The sequence below is a fragment of the Oncorhynchus clarkii genome, chromosome 13, assembly GCF_045791955.1.
Source record: "Oncorhynchus clarkii lewisi isolate Uvic-CL-2024 chromosome 13, UVic_Ocla_1.0, whole genome shotgun sequence".
NCBI lineage: Eukaryota > Metazoa > Chordata > Actinopteri > Salmoniformes > Salmonidae > Oncorhynchus > Oncorhynchus clarkii.
Window position 1 is genome coordinate 63269629 of NC_092159.1, and position 19965 is coordinate 63289593.

The window sequence follows — 19965 nt, forward strand, 5'->3', positions numbered from 1 at the left end:
CAGGGTACCAGTACCTAGTCAATGATAACTTGGTTATATACACAGGGTACCAGTACCTAGTCAATGATAACTTGGTTATATACACAGGGTACCAGTACCTAGTCAATGATAACTTGGTTATATACACGGGTACCAGTGCCCAGTCGATGTGCAGGGGTAGGAGGTAATTGAGAAAGATATGTCCAGGTGGTAAGTTGGTAAGATGGTAAGTTGACTTGGCAATAGGATATATAATAAACAATAGCAGCAGCGTGATGAGTCAAAAGAGCTGCAAAAAGGTTCCATACGGATAGTACGGGTAGCGTCTTTGACAAGTTTTAGGGCACCGCCTGGTATAGAGGTCCTGGATGGCAGGGAGCTCTGCCCTAGTGATGTACTGGGCCGTACTCACTACCCTCTGGTGCGACTTGAGGTCAGATGTCAAGCAGTTGTCATATCAAGCGGTGATGCAGCCAATCAAGATGCTCTCAATGGTGCAGCTGTAGAACCTTTTGAGGGTCTGAGGACCCATGCCAAATCTTTTCAGTCTCCTGAGGGGGAAGAGGCGTTGTCGTACCCTCTTCACGACTGTCTTGGTGTGTGTATGGACCAGATGAAGTCCTTAGTGACATGGACACATAGGAACTTGAATCTCTCGACCCACTCCACTAGAGCTCCGTTGATGTGAATAGGGGCGTGCTCGGCCATCTGTTTCCTGTAGTCCACAATCAGCTCTTTTGTCTTTCTGATGTTGAGGGAGAGGTTATTGTCCAGGTCAGGTCACTGTCCTCCTCCCTATAGGCTGTCTCGTTGTTGTCGGTGATCAGGCCTACCACTGTTGTGTTGTCAGCAAACTTAATGATGGTGTTGGAGTCGTGCGTGGCCATGGGTGAACAGGGAGTACAGGAGGGGACTAAGCACGCACCCCTGAGGTGCCTCACGTTGAGGCAAAGCGTGGCGGATGTGTTGTTGCCTACCGTCACCACCTGGGGGCGGCCCATCAGGAAATACAGTATCCAGTTGCAGAAGGAGGTGTTCAGTCTCAGGTCCTGAGCTCAGTGATGATCTTGGAGGGCACTATGAGGTTGAACGCTGAGCTGTTGTCGATGAACATCATTCTCACATAGGTGTTCCTCTTGTCCAGGTGGGAGAGTGCAGTGTGGAGTGCGATAGAGATTGTGTCATCTATGGATCTGTTGGTGCGGTATGCAAATTGGATTGCAAACACTCCCAAATCAGACGAGCATTAGAGCCGACGTAGTATGATCCGATTTTAGTCCTATATTGAGACTTTGTCTGTTTGATGGCTCATCGGAGGTTTAACGTGATCTCTTATAAGCTACCGAATTAGTGTCCCGCTCCTTGAAAGCAGCAGCTTTAGCCTTTAGCTCAGTGTGGATGTTGCCTGTAATCCATGGCTTCTGGTTGGGATATGTACGTACGGTACACTGTGGGGATGACGTCGTCGATGCACTTATTCATGAAGCCGGTGACTGATGTGGTAAACTCCTCAATGTTATCGGATGAACATATTCCAGTAGCGAAACTGTCCTGTAGCTTAGCATCCGCTTTATTCCACCGCTTCAGTATCGAACGCATCACTGCTACTTCCTGTTTTAGGTTTTGCTTGGAAACAGGAATCAGGAAGAATCAGGAGTTATGATCAGATTTGCCAAAGGGAGGGCAAGGGAGAGCCTTGTATGCATTTAGTTAGTTGCACAAGTGAAATGCTGGTAGAAATGAGGTAAAACATATTTCAGTTTCCATGCATTATAATCACGATGAACGAGTAGCGCCGCCTCTGGATGTGCATTTTCTCGTTTGCTCATGGCCCTATACAGCTCGTTGAATGCAATCTTAGTGCCAGCATTGGTTTGTGGTGGTAAATAGATATCTACGAAAAAATATAGAAGCAAACTTTCTTGGTAAATAGTATGGTCTGCAGCTTATCATGAGGTATTCTAACTCTGACAAGCAAAAAATATCAAGACTTCCTTAACATTAGAGATCACGCACCAGCTAACAAAGAGACTCCTCCCCCTCTCATCTTACCCGAGGCTGCCGACTGGTCGTGACATGGAAAAACCAGCTAACAAAGAGACTCCTCCCCCTCTCATCTTACCCGAGGCTGCCGACTGGTCGTGACATGGAAAAACCAGCTAACAAAGAGACTCCTCCCCCCTGTCATCTTACCCGGGGCTGCCATCCGGTCATGACATGGAAAAACCAGCTAACAAAGAGACTCCTCCCCCCTGTCATCTTACCCGAGGCTGCCGACTGGTCATGACGATGGAAAAACAGCAAGATGTATATTATCCATGTCCTTGTTCAGCCACGACTCAGAAAACCAAACAAGCTGTTCAGGTCACGTTGATAGAATAGTCTCTAACGGAACTCGCCCAGCTTGTTCTTCAGTTAGCCGGTTTATTTACCCGGCAACATAGAATATTACGTTAGCCAATAGAACGGAGGGTATAGGCGGTTTATTTACCCGGCAACATAGAATATTACGTTAGCCAATAGAACGGAGGGTATAGGTGTTTGATTTACCCGACAACATAGAATATTCCGTTAGCCAATAGAACGGAGGGTATAGGTGTTTTATTTGCCCGACAACATAGAATATTCCGTTAGCCAATAGAACGGAGGGTATAGGTGTTTTATTTACCCGACAGCATAGAATATTCCGTTAGCCAATAGAACGGAGGGTATAGGTGGTTTATTTACCCGACAACATAGAATATTCCGTTAGCCAATAGAACGGAGGGTCTAGGTGTTTGATTTACCCGCCAACATAGAATATTCCGTTAGCCAATAGAACGGAGGGTATAGGCGGTTTATTTACCCGACAACATAGAATATTCCGTTAGCCAATAGAATGGAGGGTATAGGCGGTTTATTTACCCGACAACATAGAATATTCCGTTAGCCAATAGAACGGAGGGTATAGGCGGTTTATTTACCCGCCAACATAGAATATTACGTTAGCCAATAGAACGGAGGGTATAGGTGGTTTATTTACCCGCCAACATAGAATATTACGTTAGCCAATAGAACGGAGGGTATAGGTGTTTGATTTACCCGACAACATAGAATATTCCGTTAGCCAATAGAACGGAGGGTATAGGTGTTTTATTTGCCCGACAACATAGAATATTCCGTTAGCCAATAGAACGGAGGGTATAGGCGGTTTATTTACCCGCCAACATAGAATATTACGTTAGCCAATAGAACGGAGGGTATAGGTGTTTGATTTACCCGACAACATAGAATATTCCGTTAGCCAATAGAACGGAGGGTATAGGCGGTTTATTTACCCGCCAACATAGAATATTCCGTTAGCCAATAGAACGGAGGGTATAGGCGGTTTATTTACCCGCCAACATAGAATATTCCGTTAGCCAATAGAACGGAGGGTATAGGCGGTTTATTTACCCGCCAACATAGAATATTCCGTTAGCCAATAGAACGGAGGGTATAGGTGTTTGATTTACCCGACAACATAGAATATTCCGTTAGCCAATAGAACGGAGGGTATAGGTGTTTGATTTACCCGCCAACATAGAATATTCCGTTAGCCAATAGAACGGAGGGTATAGGCGGTTTATTTACCCGACAACATAGAATATTCCGTTAGCCAATAGAACGGAGGGTATAGGCGGTTTATTTACCCGACAACATAGAATATTCCGTTAGCCAATAGAACGGAGGGTATAGGCGGTTTATTTACCCGCCAACATAGAATATTCCGTTAGCCAATAGAACGGAGGGTATAGGCGGTTTATTTACCCGCCAACATAGAATATTCCGTTAGCCAATAGAACGGAGGGTATAGGCGGTTTATTTACCCGACAACATAGAATATTCCGTTAGCCAATAGAACGGAGGGTATAGGCGGTTTATTTACCCGCCAACATAGAATATTCCGTTAGCCAATAGAACGGAGGGTATAGGCGTTTTTTTTACCCGCCAACATAGAATATTCCGTTAGCCAATAGAACGGAGGGTATAGGTGTTTGATTTACCCGACAACATAGAATATTCCGTTAGCCAATAGAACGGAGGGTATAGGCGGTTTGATTTACCCGACAACATAGAATATTCCGTTAGCCAATAGAACGGAGGGTATAGGCGGTTTATTTACCCGACAACATATAATATTCCGTTAGCCAATAGAACGGAGGGTATAGGCGGTTTATTTACCCGACAACATAGAATATTCCGTTAGCCAATAGAACGGAGGGTATAGGTGGTTTATTTACCCGACAACATAGAATATTCCGTTAGCCAATAGAACGGAGGGTATAGGTGGTTTATTTACCCGACAAAGTAGTTTAGTCAGGATGCCAACTCTTCTGCCTCTTCTTGCGGCGTCACTTCCTTTTTCCAGTTCCTGAGGGAATTAGCGCCTGGTCCGGAGTAAACAGAACGTCCAGAGCTGACGACTCCTTGAAGTATAAAATTGTCATCCAAATTGTAGGTTAGTGATCACTGTTCAGACGTCCAGAAGCTGTTTTCGGTCATAGGAAATGAAGACGGAGATATTATGTAAAACAAAAAGTTAAGATCAACGGGGGAAGAAAGAAAAAACCCACACAAAATATCAGAATTGGTCTGGAGGCCATGAAAAGGCTTCACAGCAGCTCAGGCCTTTACATCTTCACGGCACAGGTACAAAGATGAGACCTCTGTCGATCTCTATGGCCTGTTCACGTGTATCTGCCCTCTCATTGGCTAGAATGGTCCCACCTGATCCCGCCTCCTCCCGCCTGCCTTCCATCTTTGAAGACATGTATTTCCATTGTTAGAGCGGTCACATGACTAAATAATAGACATTCTTGGCTTCCACCATATTAATGTAGTCAACTGGGTGGGACTTCCAAATTCATTGGCTGATCCCTCCTCAATGTACTACTTCAAAATGGAGATTGCCTCAATGGCGCTGCCCCGAACACACAGATGCTATAATGGGAATTATAAACTAGGTTGGTTTGAACCCTTAATGCTGATTGGCTGAAAGCTGTGGTAAATCAGACCGGGTATGACAAAACGTGTATTTTTGCTGCTGTCATTACGTTGGTAACCAGTTAATAACAGCAATTAGGCACCTCGGGGGTTTGTGTATAAGGCAAATATACCACAGCTAAGGGTTGTATCCAGCCACTCTGCATTGCATCATGATAAGAACAGCCCTTAGCCGTGGTATATTGGTCATACACCACACCCCCTCGGGACTTACTGCTTAATAACTACTGCATACACTGAGTATACCAAACATTAGGAACACCTTCGTCATGTTGAGTTGGCCCTCAGAACAGCCTCAATTCGTTGGGGCGTGGACTCTACAAGGTGTTGAAAGGGTTCCACAGGGATGCTGACTCCCATGTTGACTCCAATGCTTCCCACAGTTGTGTCCAGTTGTCTGGATGTTCGTAGGGTGGTGGACCATTCCTGTTACACACAGGAAACTGTTGAGTGTGAAAAACCCAGCAGCGTTGCAGCTCTTGACACAAACCGGTGTGACTGGCACCTACTACCCTACCCCGTTCAAAGGCACTAGAATATGGTGTTCTTCCCATTCACCCTCTGGATGGAACACATGTGCAATCCATGTCTCAATTGTCTCAAGGCTTAAAACTCCTTCTTTAACCAGGTCTCCTCCCCTTCATCTACACTGATTGCAGTGGATTTAACAGGTGACATCAATAAGGGATCATATCTTTCACCTGGATTCACCTGGTCAGTCTGTGTCATGGATTTAACAAGTGACATTAATAAGGGATCATATCTTTGACCTGGATTCACCTGGTCAGCCTGTGTCATGGATACAACAGGTGACATCAATAAGGGACCATACCTTTCACCTGGATTCACCTGGTCAGTCTGTGTCATGGACAGAGCATGTGTTCTTAAATGATTTGCATACTCAGTGCTTTCTCTATCATTATCTATGGTCAGGTGGAGAAAAAAAAAAAGGTTTGTCTTGATTGGCTCCTCTTGGGGAAAGGGAGGTCGGGTAACGCCCCTAGTTTAAATCTATGCAGTAGTAGCAGAGACACTGTATATAATGAGTTGTTGTCCCGGAGGCGGGAAGGCAGGTGACAAGCTATCTATCGATCTGCTTACTAAACCTATAGAAACACAGTGAATAACGCTGTACTTTGACGTGAGTAAACCCTCTGGCTCCGCCTCTTCCTCTTGCTCCCATGTAGACAAGGAAAAGCTATTCATTTACAGTAGTAACAGCTGGCAAAACATTGACCTCTCCTTGACCTCTCCTTGAGCGACCCTCAAGCACCTGCAGCAGCCTTTTGCTTCCACGTGTTACTTTGTATTTTGTATATCTGTATTTATATGGAACTATGTACCATTTATAACAGTTCTGGAGTGTAGAGTCACTGTAGCCATACTGCCATAGACACAATACCTTGTTGAAGTGTAGCACTCAGCCAGGGATGGACGTTATGATTTATTACAGTATTAGAAATATACACGTACCACTTGGGTGTGAGTTCATTTATCACATAGGAACCACGGTACAATATGAAAACTCAGTCCACCAGAATCTGTAGAAAGCATGTTTATTTTACTCAAAAAAATATTGATTCATTGATTGAAATCCAGCGCAAAACAACATGATTTATTGTAAAACATCTTGAAGCTGCAGAAGTGTCTTCTGTTCCAGTTGAAAATGAATACACATGATAACACATCTATCTGTGTAAAATAATAGGTCACTTGACAGTGGTGTGACTGTGTGTTGGGGTCAATTCCATTTCAATTCCAGTCACTTCCAGGCAATGCTTTTCAATGAGGAATTTAAAAAAAAATGGAATTGGAATTTGGTTTACTTTCCGAATTGACTGGAATTGAAATGGAATTGACCCCAACCCTGGTGTGACTAACTGCTTAATGTAGATGTTGATAACAACTGGTAGTGGTGAGTCCCATGGTCATCTGGAGTAATGCTGACCGCACAGATGGCAATACACAGCCTATGGCTCTAGCATCCTCCATGAACTCAGTGCTGCAGGGAAAACAGAGAGAAGAAGAAAAACAGGTGAATAAATGTCATGTAAACAGAGTAGAACAGCCTGAGTTTTACCCATAAGGCTCTGGTCAACAGTAGTGCACTATGCTGTGTAATGATATGGGGGGAAAGGTTAGTGTTGGAACAAAGGCAAACACACTATCCAGGATACACTTCCACACTCCGCCCCCAGGGGGCAGCACCAACAGGGTCTAGGTGCTGAGCTAAGCCTTGATAAGCACATCAGGTGCAGCCAATGAAGGTGATTGGCAGTCTGGGAGAGAGAGAGAGGAGGACAGAAGCCTCTCAGTCGGATTTTATTTGTTTTTGTTGTGTTAGAAAACCTCTTTAGTTGGGCATTTATTTTTGTAGTGTGGTTTCTGTTCATATTTACTTTGTCACCATAAACATATGGATAATCTGCTTAGACTGGCCGATCAAGAGGTCAATTACTGTCTCCTGGGTACATTCAACACCTGGCTGAATACGCTGACTTCTCATACTTATACACACATCAACTCAGGTTACAGACCACGTAGCTAGGACCCTAGACATAATGAGTCAGGTTACAGACCACGTAGCTAGGACCCTAGACATAATGAGTCAGGTTACAGACCACGTAGCTAGGACCCCTAGACATAATGAGTCAGGTTACAGACCACGTAGCTAGGACCCCTAGACATAATGAGTCAGGTTACATGTAGCTAGCACCTCTAGGCATAATGAGTCAGGTTACATGTAGCTAGGACCCCTAGACATAATGAGTCAGGTTACATGTAGCTAGGACCCCTAGACATAATGAGTCAGGTTACAGACCATGTAGCTAGGACCCCTAGACATAATGAGTCAGGTTACATGTAGCTAGGACCTCTAGGCATAATGAGTCAGGTTACAGACTATGTAGCTAGGACCCCTAGACATAATGAGTCAGGTTACAGATTATGTAGCTAGGACCCCTAAACATAATGAGTCAGGTTACATAATGAGTCACGTTACAGACCACGTAGCTAGGACCCCTAGACATAATGAGTCAGGTTACAGATTATGTAGCTAGGACCCCTAGACATAATGAGTCACGTTACAGACCATGTAGCTAGGACCCCTAGACATAATGAGTCACGTTACAGACCATGTAGCTAGGACCCCTAGACATAATGAGTCACGTTACAGATCACGTAGCTAGGACCCCTAGACATAATGAGTCAGGTTACAGACCACGTAGCTAGGACCCCTATACATAATGAGTCAGGTTACAGACCACGTAGCTAGGACCCTTAGACATAATGAGTCAGGTTACAGACCATGTAGCTAGGACCCCTAGAAATAATGAATCAGGTTACAGACCATGTAGCTAGGACCCCTAGACATAATGACTCACTTTACAGACCATGTAGCTAGGTCTAAGACCCCTAGGCATAATGAGTCAGGTTACAGACAATGTAGCTAGGTCTAAGACCCCTAGGCATAATGAGTCAGGTTACAGACAATGTAGCTAGGTCTAAGACCCCTAGACATAATGAGTCAGGTTACATGTAGCTAGGCCTAAGACTCCTAGACATAATGAGTCAGGTTACATGTAGCTAGGACCCCTAGACATAATGAGTCAGGTTACATGTAGCTAGGACCCCTAGACAGAATGAGTCAGGTTACATGTAGCTAGGACCCTAGACAGAATGAGTCAGGTTACATGTAGCTAGGACTCCTAGACATCATTTCGTAACACCATGGATGAGGATGCCATTTCAGACACACCCTGTGCCTTTGAATTGATCTCTGAGTAGAATACTGAATCCCCATTGGTTCCTGAGTCTCTGAATGTAATGTCATGTCATGTACACTACATTACCAAAAGTATGTGGACACCTGCTCGTCAAACAACTCATTCTAAAATCATGGGCATTAATATGGAGTTGGTCCCCCCTTTGCTGCTATAACAGCCTCCAATCTTCTGGGAAGGCTTTCCACTAGATCCATTCAGCCACAAGAGCATTAGTGAGGTCAGGCACTGATGTTGGCCGTTTAGGCCTGGCTTGATGGGATTAGGTCAGGGCTCTTTGCAGGCCAGTCAAGTTCTTCCACACCGATCTCAACAAACCATTGCTGTATGGACCTGGCTTTGTGCACGAGGGCATTTTCATGCTGAATCAGGAAGGGCCTTCCCCAAACTGTTGCCACAAAGTTGAAAACACAGAATCGTATCCTGTAGCATTAAGATTTCCCTTCACTGGAACTAAAGGGCCTAGCCCGAATAATTTATTCCTCCTCCACCAAACTTTACAGTTGGCACTATGTATTGGGGCAGGTAGCGTTCTCCTGGAATCCGCCAAACCCAGATTCATCCGTCGAACTGCCAAATGGTGAATCTTAATTCATCACTCCAAAGAACGTGTTTCCACTGCTCCAGAGACTAATGGCTGCAAGCTTTACACCACTCCAGCTGATGCTTGGTACTGTGCACAGTGATCTTAGGCTTGTGTGCGGCTGCTCGTCCACGGAAACCCATTTCACGGAGCTCCCGACGAACAGTTATTGTGTTGACGTTGCTTCCAGAGGTAGTTTGGAACTCGGTAGTGAGTGTTGCAACCGAGGACAGACGATTTTTACGCGCTACGTGCTTCAACACTCGGTGGTCCCGTTCTGTGAGCTTGTGTGGCCTACCACTTCACAGCTGAGGCGTTGTTGCTCCTAGATGTTTCCACTTCACAATAACAGCACTTACAGTTGACCGGGGAAGCTCTAGCAGAGCAGAAATTTGACAAACTGACTTGTTGAAAAGGTGGCATCCTATGACGGTGCCACGTTGAAAGTCACTGAGCTCTTCAGTACGGCCATTCTACTGCCACTGTTTGTCTATGGAGATTGCATGGCTGTGTGCTCAATTATATCCACCTATCAGCAATGGGTGTGGCTGAAATAGCCAAATCTACTCATTTGACGGGGTGTCCACATCCTTTTGTATATGTGGTGTATGTAGGCAGTACCTTGAAGTCCCAGAGGACCAAATCTACTCATTTGACGGGGTGTCCACATCCTTTTGTATATGTGGTGTATGTAGGCAGTACCTTGAAGTCCCAGAGGACCATAGCTCCATCCAGACCCACACTGCTGTACTTGTCCACGTGGGCCTTAGTTCCTGACACGATACACAGCTGACTGGAGGGAGACACAGGAGCAGAGAGAGTCAGTATACTCTACAAGCATTTCGCTACATCCGCAATAACATCTGCTAAACACGTGTATGTGACACACACAACACACAACACACACACACAACACACACACACACAACACAACACACAACACACAACATACAACACACACACACACACACAACACACACAAACAACATACAACACACACACACACACAACACACACAACACACACACAACACACACACACACAACACACACACACACACACACACACACACACAACACACACAAACAACATACAACACACACACACACACAACACACACAACACACACACACACACACACACACACAACATACAACACACACACACACACACACAACACACAACACACAACACACAACACACACACTCCCTCTCTCCTCACGTGATGCTGTTCTGGTGCAGGCAGCCCAGCTCGTTGCTCTCGTCGTCAGTAGCCTTCTTATCCAGATTGCGGAAGTGTTGCATGGCGGACATGCTGCCCCTAGAGGTCTGCTTGGGGATGTCCAGCTTCTTAACAAACTTCAGACTGCCGGGGCCCTTATAGGAGAACTGAAACGGACAGCAGTCATGGCCCTGAAACAGAGGGTTTAGACATTAGGTATGCAGAGTATGTATGATAGGAACATAGAGGGTTTAGACATTAGGTACGTATGATAGGAATGCATACAGGGTATGTATGATAGGAACATAGAGGGTTTAGACATTAGGTATGCAAGGTATGTATGATAGGAACACAGGATTTAGACATTAGGTTTACAGGGTATGTATGCTAGAAACATAGAGTGTTTAGACATTAGGTATGCAAGGTATGTATGATAGGAACATAGAGGGTTTAGACATTAGGTATGCAGGGCATGTATGATAGGAACATAGAGGGTTTAGACATTAGGTATGCAGGGTATGTATGGTAGGAACATAGAAGGTTTAGACATTAGGTATGCAGGGTATGTATGATAGGAACAGAGGGTTTAGACATTAGGTATGCAGGGTATGTATGATAGGAACATAGAAGGTTTAGACATTAGGTATGCATGATAGGAACATAGAGGGTTTAGACATTAGGTATGCAGGGTATGTATGATAGGAACATAGAGGGTTTAGACATTAGGTATGCAGGGTATGTATGATAGGAACATAGAAGGTTTAGACATTAGGTATGCATGATAGGAACATAGTATGCAGGGTATGTATAATATTGCCTTATTCCTGAGTCCCAAATGGAACCCTATTGCCTTTATATAATGCGCTGCTTTTGACCAGGACCGACAGGAGCGAACTGTAGAATACCAGGCCACAAGGGATCCTGTAAAGCCTATATATATAGGGGACAGTGTTCCATCTGGGACAGTGTATCACTGAACTCAATGAACTCCCACAGGTGGAAGTGGTTCGGTGAACTGGGCTCACATGTTGAGTAACCTTGCTATGTGTCTGGTCGGTCACAAATGAAGAGAGTGATGAGAGGTGTGTTTTCTTACCGCGGCAACCATCTCTGTGGGGCTCACATAGAGCACGCTCACTAGAGGGAGGCGGTCCGTTGTCAGCTGAGTCATCCTGTCAATCGACACGAGGTCAGAGATCAAGAGTCATGGGGTCAATGACATGTTCCTCTCTTTGTGTGAATCTCTAAATGAAAGATTCCTCTCATCCCTTTCTCCTAGCCTCTTCCTCAAAACATCAGAAGGACACAAGGTTCCTTTTCAAGGATCTCCTCCAAGGCTCTAATGGCTTCCCTTTTCCATTTTCAGGAGAGGAGGCGAGAGGACGACAGAAGTAGAGGAAAAGACTGAGAAGCACCCTTTCTGTCAGTGATAGCTACTCGCTCTTTCCCCCTTCACTCTTTCACCCTTCACTCTTTCACTCCTTCACTCTTTCACCCTTCACTCTTTCCCCCTTCACTCTTTCCCCCTTCACTCTTTCCCCTTCACTCTTCCCCCCTTCACTCTTTCCCCTTCACTCTTTCACCCCTTCACTCTTTCACTCACTCTTTCCCCCTTCACTCTTTCCCCTTCACTCTTTCACCCCTTCACTCTTTCACTCACTCTTTCCCCTTCACTCTTTCCCCCTTCACTCTTTCCCCCTTCACTCTTTCACTCACTCTTTCCCCTGGGTGGCGTCGGCCACACTGATGCTGCTGTTGTGAGCGACCCAGGCCAGGTGGTCTCCGCTGGGGGAGAAGGAGACACTGTGTACCCAACCTCCACAGTCCTTGGTCTCCAGCAGCATCTCCCCAAATGGCATCTTAGCCCCCCAAGCTGTCGGGCCTGGCTTGTCCTCGATTTCCTTGATGTAGGCAGAGAAGATCCTGCATGAAGAGTATTTGGGAATTGTCATGTTTGTATCACTATCCGGCTCGCACAGCATTACTTTAATACCTGCTTATTTTGGATCACAAAGAGAGAGATAGAACGTGTGAGAGAGTATTTTTAAATGGCGTTATAGTAATAACAGACTGTATATACATTGGTATAAAAAAACAAATCAACCACCATATTATGACTCACACCTAGAAGAAAGGGTTCTTCAGCTGTCCCTGTAGAAGAACCATTTTTGGTTCCACTTGACCCCTTTTGGGATCCATGTAGAATGTTCTGTGGAAAGGGTTCTACATGGAACCCTAACGGCTTTTCCAAACGGTTCTCCTATGGGGACAGCCCGAATCACCCTTTTAGGTTCTAGATTGCACCTTTTTTCTCTCTAAGATTGCATGGTAAAGAACCCTGTTGTGAGAAAACACAAAACTACGACAAAATTGTTTGCGAAATGACATCAGATTCAATTCAAAGGTGGTGCAGGGTTTATCACGCAGAAGTGCTGTACAGATGTAATTACATTGTCATAGTTTTGCTCCTTGACCAAGCATTAGAAAATAAATAATCTGACTCGATAATTACCTAGCTAAAGGTTGAATAAATAAGAATCAGCAAAGCAATAGCATCAACAGCCTTAGAGACAGTTATTATCTGTTGGTTCTGACCTGCAGTGGAAGCCTTAGAGACAGTTACTATCTGTTGGTTCTGACCTGCAGTGGAAGCCTTAGAGACAGTTACTATCTGTTGGTTCTGACCTGCAGTGGAAGCCTTAGAGACAGTTACTATCTGTTGGTTCTGACCTGCAGTGGAAGCCTTAGAGACAGTTACTATCTGTTGGTTCTGACCTGCAGTGGAAGCCTTAGAGACAGTTACTATCTGTTGGTTCTAACCTGCAGTGGAAGCCTTAGAGACAGTTACTATCTGTTGGTTCTGACCTGCAGTGGAAGCCTTAGAGACAGTTACTATCTGTTGGTTCTGACCTGCAGTGGAAGCCTTAGAGACAGTTACTATGTGTTGGTTCTGACCTGCAGTGGAAGCCTTAGAGACAGTTACTATCTGTTGGTTCTGACCAGCAGTGGAAGCCTTAGAGACAGTTACTATCTGTTGGTTCTGACCTGCAGTGGAAGTCAGAGGATCCTGCAGCCAACAGGATATTGTTGGGGTGCCAGTCCAGACACATCACCGTGGACCGGATGCTCTTCTTTATGTGCTTACTGAGCCACCTGCCAGAAGTCAGAGGTCACAGAGGTCTCAAAGGTCAAAGGTTGCAATAGATTCATACTGGACAAATCTCAAGACACTACTGAGCCATTAACAGGGTCAGAGGGGAAAGGTCACAGTAGATTATTTCTGGGAACATCTCAAATGGTGCCTCACTTCCAGCCTATAGTGTACTACTGTAGTAACAGTCACAATAACAGTATTAGTAAGAGGGTACAGTATTAGTACCCTCTTACTAATACTGTAAGAGAGTACAGTGAGAGTGAGTGAGTGAGTGAGTGAGTGAGTGAGTGAGGGAGTGAGTGAGTGAGTGAGTGAGTGAGTGAGTGAGTGAGTGAGTGAGTGAGTGAGTGAGTGAGTGAGTGAGTGAGTGAGTGAGTGAGTGAGTGAGTGAGTGAGTGAGTGAGTGACCGACCGACCGTCCGTCCGTCCGACTGAACGTGTTCCGTGTCTCTCACCAGTCGTTCTCCTTCTCGAAGTAGCAGACAGAGATGAGGCGAGCTCCACTGCCCAGGGCAAACTTATTCTCCAGAGGGGACCACTTGACGAAAGTAGCAGCCCGGTTGATCCTCACCAACACCAGAGTGGGCTTCCACACCTTGTCCTTCAGGGTCCACACGTACGCATTACGGTCCGATGCACACGTCACGATGCGGTTCGAATCCGGAGCCCAGTCGATGCCTGGAAGGTTTTTAGGAGAAGGAGACAATGAAGAGAATGATGCAGTTGGAATCCCATAATGCCTTGTGATGCAACATGTTCAGGCTAGCACCTTGTGTGTGTGTGTGTGTGTGTGTGTGTGTGTGTGTGTGTGTGTGTGTGTGTGTGTGTGTGTGTGTGTGTGTGTGTGTGTGTGTGTGTGTTCAGTGGGTACCTGTGATTCGTCCACTGTGCTCAGTCAGCTCGTGGATCTTGGCCCACTCGTTCCCCTTCTTCTCATAGATGATCACCACACTGCTGTTGGGGCTGACAGCAATCTCTGGAGATAGACATCATTACGTCACTACAATATCTTGATTCACAACAACTAATACACAGCAATATCTGGAGAGAGGAGAGACATCTTTACGTCACTACAATATCTTGATTAACAACAACGAATACACAGCAATATCTGGAGAGAGGAGAGACATCTTTACGTCACTACAATATCTTGATTAACAACAACGAATACACAGCTATATCTGGAGAGAGGAGAGATCTTTACGTCACTACAATATCTTGATTAACAACAACGAATACACAGCAATATCTGGAGAGAGGAGAGACATCTTTACGTCACTACAATATCTTGATTAACAACAACGAATACACAGCAATATCTGGAGAGAGGAGAGGCATCTCTGTATCTCTACATCATCTTGATTAACATGTAACGAATGTGTAATGGATAGAAACATGCTGATTGACAGTTGTGTACACACACACACACACACACACACACAACATTGCATATTATGTGGAGGAGAGATGTCTATAATGCATTGACGTATCATATACGACCCGTACAGAAACATACAGTTCATTGTATATGTATACACAGCAAATTCTCCAGTGGTGAATCAACACTGACAGTGTTCAGTTCAACACTGGGCCAGTGTGTATAAGTGTCCATGCTTTTCAGTGTTAAATCGTTGTTAAAGGAAATGGTGTTTGCAATGACACCTCATAGTATTTTTTTGAACAATTACACTAATTAGGCCTAGTTTCACCCTAGTTAAAAGGTCTGAAACTCATGGTTTACAGCCCACATCAGGCCTTGAAGTAGGGTAGGTAACTTTCCCCAAATTCCCAGACGTCCCGGTTGGATTTTTTAATTATTTCCTCCCATTTCCAGGAATCTTCCAACCGCGACTTCTGAAAAATCTGGAAATTATGGCAAGATTTCTTGACCAGAATTTTGCAACCCTTACCTGCAAGTCACACTATGCTGGTTTGCAAAGTGATTTGTAATTCCTATCAGGAACCCAGACAGAATGACTGCTTGGGTTAGCAGCGTTGTGAGGAGAGTATTTAATATTTAAGAAGGGAACAACCTTTTCAGTAACGGGTGCAAATCTAATTAACTGATTTTATTCGTTTTGAAAAAGGGTTGTTATTTGTCTTTGAGTAGCATAATATGAATCAATCAATCTCTGTACAAGCAAAAACAAAAGTATCAAAAAACAATCATTAAAAAAAATCTACCTGCAGTAGAGCATGCTGGGAAATATGATAATAATGGCCGTGGTTTTGATGGGAACGTTATACTCTCCACAGAGTAAAACCAGAGAGGAAGAGGCAAAGCGAGAGATTTCACTCTCACCAAAATCTGTCCACGCGGGAATACAGCGTTATTCAATGAGTTTCTGTGGGCTTAATGAGCAGACTGATAAGCAGACTTCCTGCCTTCCCACCTTTGGGACAATGGCTCCTATTGTTAGCCTCTAGTCATTATATAATGATCTCTGGTAAAACTGGCACAATCACACTCTCACAGTCAACACTGGTTATTAACATCAACACTGGGGTTGTCTACACTAATAGAGTTAATTTAACACCTGAACCAACACTAGAAATATTACACTGAAAAACATCTACATTACATTACCCTCTTTCCACTGGGATTCTCTGCCTCTAACCCTATTACAGGGGCTGAGTCACTGGCTTACTGGGGCTCTCTCATACCGTCCCTGGGAGGGGTGAGTCACTGATGTTATCATCCTGTCTGGGTTGGGTTGGCACCCCCCCCCTTGGGTTGTGCCGTGGCGGAGATCTTTGTGGGCTATACTCAGCCTTGTCTCAGGATGGTAAGTTGGTGGTTGAAGATATCCCTCTAGTGGTGTGGGGGCTGTGCTTTGGCAAAGTGGGTGGGGTTACATCCTTCCCGTTTGGCCCTGTCCGGGGGTGTCCTCGGATGGGGCCACAGTGTCTCCTGTCTCAGCCTCCAGTATTTATGCTGCAGTAGTTTATGTGTCGGGGGGCTAGGGTCAGTTTGTTATATCTGGAGTACTTCTCCTGTCCTATTCGGTGTCCTGTGTGAATTTAAGTGTGCTCTCTCTAATTCTCTTTTTCTCTCTTTCTTTCTCTCTCTCTACCTGACATGATGACTCCTTGCTGTCCCCAGTCCACCTGGCCGTGCTGCTGCTCCAGTTTCAACTGTTCTGCCTTATTATTATTGGACCATGCTGGTCATTTATGAACATTTGAACATCTTGGCCAAGTTTTGTTATAATCTCCACCCGGCACAGCCAGAAGAGGACTAGCCACCCCACATAGCCTGGTTCCTCTCTAGGTTTCTTCCTAGGTTTTGGCCTTTCTAGGGAGTTTTTCCTAGCCACCGTGCTTCTACACCTGCATTGCTTGCTGTTTTGGGTTTTAGGCTGGGTTTCTGTACAGCACTTTGAGATATCAGCTGATGTACGAAGGGCTATATAAATACATTTGATTTGATTTGATTAGGTAACACTGGCCAATTTACTGTGTAGCAATGGCATTTTCTTAACCTTGTCCTCAGGCTCTATTGTTGCTGCATATAGACGTTGGAGAGAGGGAGATCCGGCTTGGGACCAGATTAGCATGTTTACCTACAAATTTCTCTCTATGTCAAAGATAACTTGTTTAATGTAGAGATACTGTAGATAAATCACAACGTTCATGTTACATCTTTGTACTTTAACAGAATACTAAAAGGGTAGAGTTAGACTAGTAAAGGAGACGAAGAAGAAGAGTGAAGTCTAATGTGTCCCAAATGGCAACCCTATTCCCTACACAATGCTCTTTGGGTCCTGGTACAAAGTAGTGCACTATATAGGGAATAGGGTACCATTTGGGCCCACACTACAGTATGGAGCTCCTTACATCTCTGCTAACATTTCCTCTGTTGATAATCACATTCCCCAGATCTTCAGACAATTTTTAATGGACAGCAATTAGAGGAGGAAGAGGAAATGCATCTGCAGACAGCAAACAACACGAGGGGTTTGTGTCTCAACGGGCTCCCTATTCGCTACATAGTGCACTACGTATGACTAGAACCCTATGGGCCCTGGTCAAAAGATAGTGCACTGTATAAGGAATTTGGGACGCTTCCGAGGAGCCAGCAGGCCAGCTAATGGAGGTATAGACCGGAAGAAAGAGAGGTGTGTGTGTGTGTGTGTGTGTGTGTGTGTGTGTGTGTGTGTGTGTGTGTGTGTGTGTGTGTGTGTGTGTGTGTGTGTGTGTGTGTGTGTGTGTGTGTGTGTGTGTGTGTGTGTGTGTGTGTGTGTGTGCGTGCGCGTGCGTGCGCGTGTGTGTGTGTGTTGAAATGTGGGCAGACTGGTTTAAGTATTACTGCAGGACTACTTACGTGTCCTGTCCTTATTCCAGGCATGACAGGAGAGAGGCTCCAACCCAAAGCTGTACAGAGACATGCTTCAACAAGGGGTCCACAGGGTTCTGGAATGTGGCTGGGAACGGAATGTCTTCTTCTTGTCAGGGATTGGTTGGAACTCTACTGTAGTAAAACCAGGAAGGGAGGGTTAAAAGTGAGAAAGATTGGGTTAGATAAAGTTAGATTGTAGGCCTAGGCTATACTCTAGGAGGGAAATTTGCCCCCAAGCAACTCAACCCCAAGTGTATTTCAGAAACTGACTGAATAGTTGTTTTTAGTTGTATCTTACACTAATCGTGCCCGTTTAGGTAAATATTAAGTTGAGCGTCGACTTTTGTTGAGTTGAGCAACGAGTTGAGCAAGGAGACTAACTGTGGACGTTGGTCGTCAGCGTTGGCACATACTTTGTAAACACAAAATGGCTACCTTTCATCTTTACATGGTTGTTGTTGCCTGCTAGCTGTGTTGACATAGTGGGAAAACCCATTGCATTCAGATACAGTCAACCCTACAGTATATATTTTTTTGTATAGGTAGAGATTTGTATCTTCCTTCCACTTGGTGGGAGACACTCAGAAGACCAGAAGGACTTTCTGATTGATCCTATATGCACAACAACATTAGACTGGTTCCATTGCAGACCCTTAATGGTATGGCTCTATTGGCCTCCATTGCGCTATGCCTCTCATACTGTCACTCCTACATTCTTGATGCCCTTGATACGTGGCATTACAAGACCTTTCTGCAATGCCTCCCAGTCCCAGTATCTGACAAGGAACTGAACTGAGAGTGCTTTCTTATCACACTCAATTAGCATAGAGATCAAACACACGCAGACACAGATACACACACAGACAAAGATACACACACAGACACAGATACACACACAGACACACACTCAAACAGGAAAGACCACGCCATAGAAAACCCTAAGAAACCCAATGCAACTAAGAAACAAGGGAATGTCAACAAAAACCAGTCTCTCCCTCCTACCTCTCCTTCCTCCAGTAGACAGGAACGATAAGGTGATGTAAACCAACGTCTCTGTGTGTGTGGTTGTATTCGCGGACTCTGGGCAGTCGACACGAATGAAGCAGTGCAGCGCAGGACTGGAGAGGACACAAGAAGAGGAAGTAGAGCGAGATTGAGAGACACACAGAGAAAGAAGGAGGAGAGACGAGGGTGTGTCTGCGTATTCAGCTACTGCGCATGCACCTGGGACAAAGGTTGGTGGAGGATGAAGATAACATGCAGACTGTCAGGTGACTTCCCCCAACAGGACACCTGTAGTAGTCAGGTGACCTCCCTCAACAGTACACCTGTAGTAGTTTGACTGAGACTTTCCCCCAACAGTACACCTGTAGTAGTTTGACTGAGACTCTCCCTCAACAGGACACCTGTAGTAGTTTAACTGAGACTCTCCCTCAACAGGACACCTGTAGTAGTTTGACTGAGACTCTCCCTCAACAGGACACCTGTAGTAGTTTAACTGAGACTCTCCCTCAACAGGACACCTGTAGTAGTTTGACTGAGACTCTCCCTCAACAGGACACCTGTAGTAGTTTGACTGAGACTCTCCCTCAACAGTACACCTGTAGTAGTTTAACTGAGACTCTCCCTCAACAGGACACCTGTAGTAGTTTGACTGAGACTCTCCCTCAACAGGACACCTGTAGTAGTTTGACTGAGACTCTCCCTCAACAGGACACCTGTAGTAGTCAGGTGACCTCCCTCAACAGTACACCTGTAGTAGTTTGATGACTCTCCCTCAACAGGACACCTGTAGTAGTTTGACTGAGACTCTCCCTCAACAGGACACCTGTAGTAGTTTGACTGAGACGTTTCCTCAACAGGACACCTGTAGTAGTTTGA

At 45.1% G+C, this 19965-nt stretch overlaps 1 protein-coding gene across 1 annotated transcript; it reads right to left on the bottom strand.

Annotated features, from left to right (window-relative positions):
* Positions 1-6544: 6544 nt before the first annotated feature.
* LOC139365250 (actin-related protein 2/3 complex subunit 1A-A-like) lies at positions 6545-19212 on the bottom strand. Its single transcript, XM_071102754.1, has 10 exons — positions 19087-19212; positions 18070-18216; positions 14617-14721; positions 14201-14423; positions 13637-13744; positions 12308-12514; positions 11688-11763; positions 10592-10782; positions 10072-10162; positions 6545-7006 (listed from the first exon to the last, which is right to left on the bottom strand). The coding sequence occupies exons 2-10, from the start codon at positions 18131-18133 to the stop codon at positions 7001-7003; spliced, it is 1071 nt and encodes a 356-aa protein (XP_070958855.1). The 5' UTR covers positions 18134-18216; positions 19087-19212; the 3' UTR covers positions 6545-7000.
* Between the last annotated feature and the right edge of the window lie 753 nt (positions 19213-19965).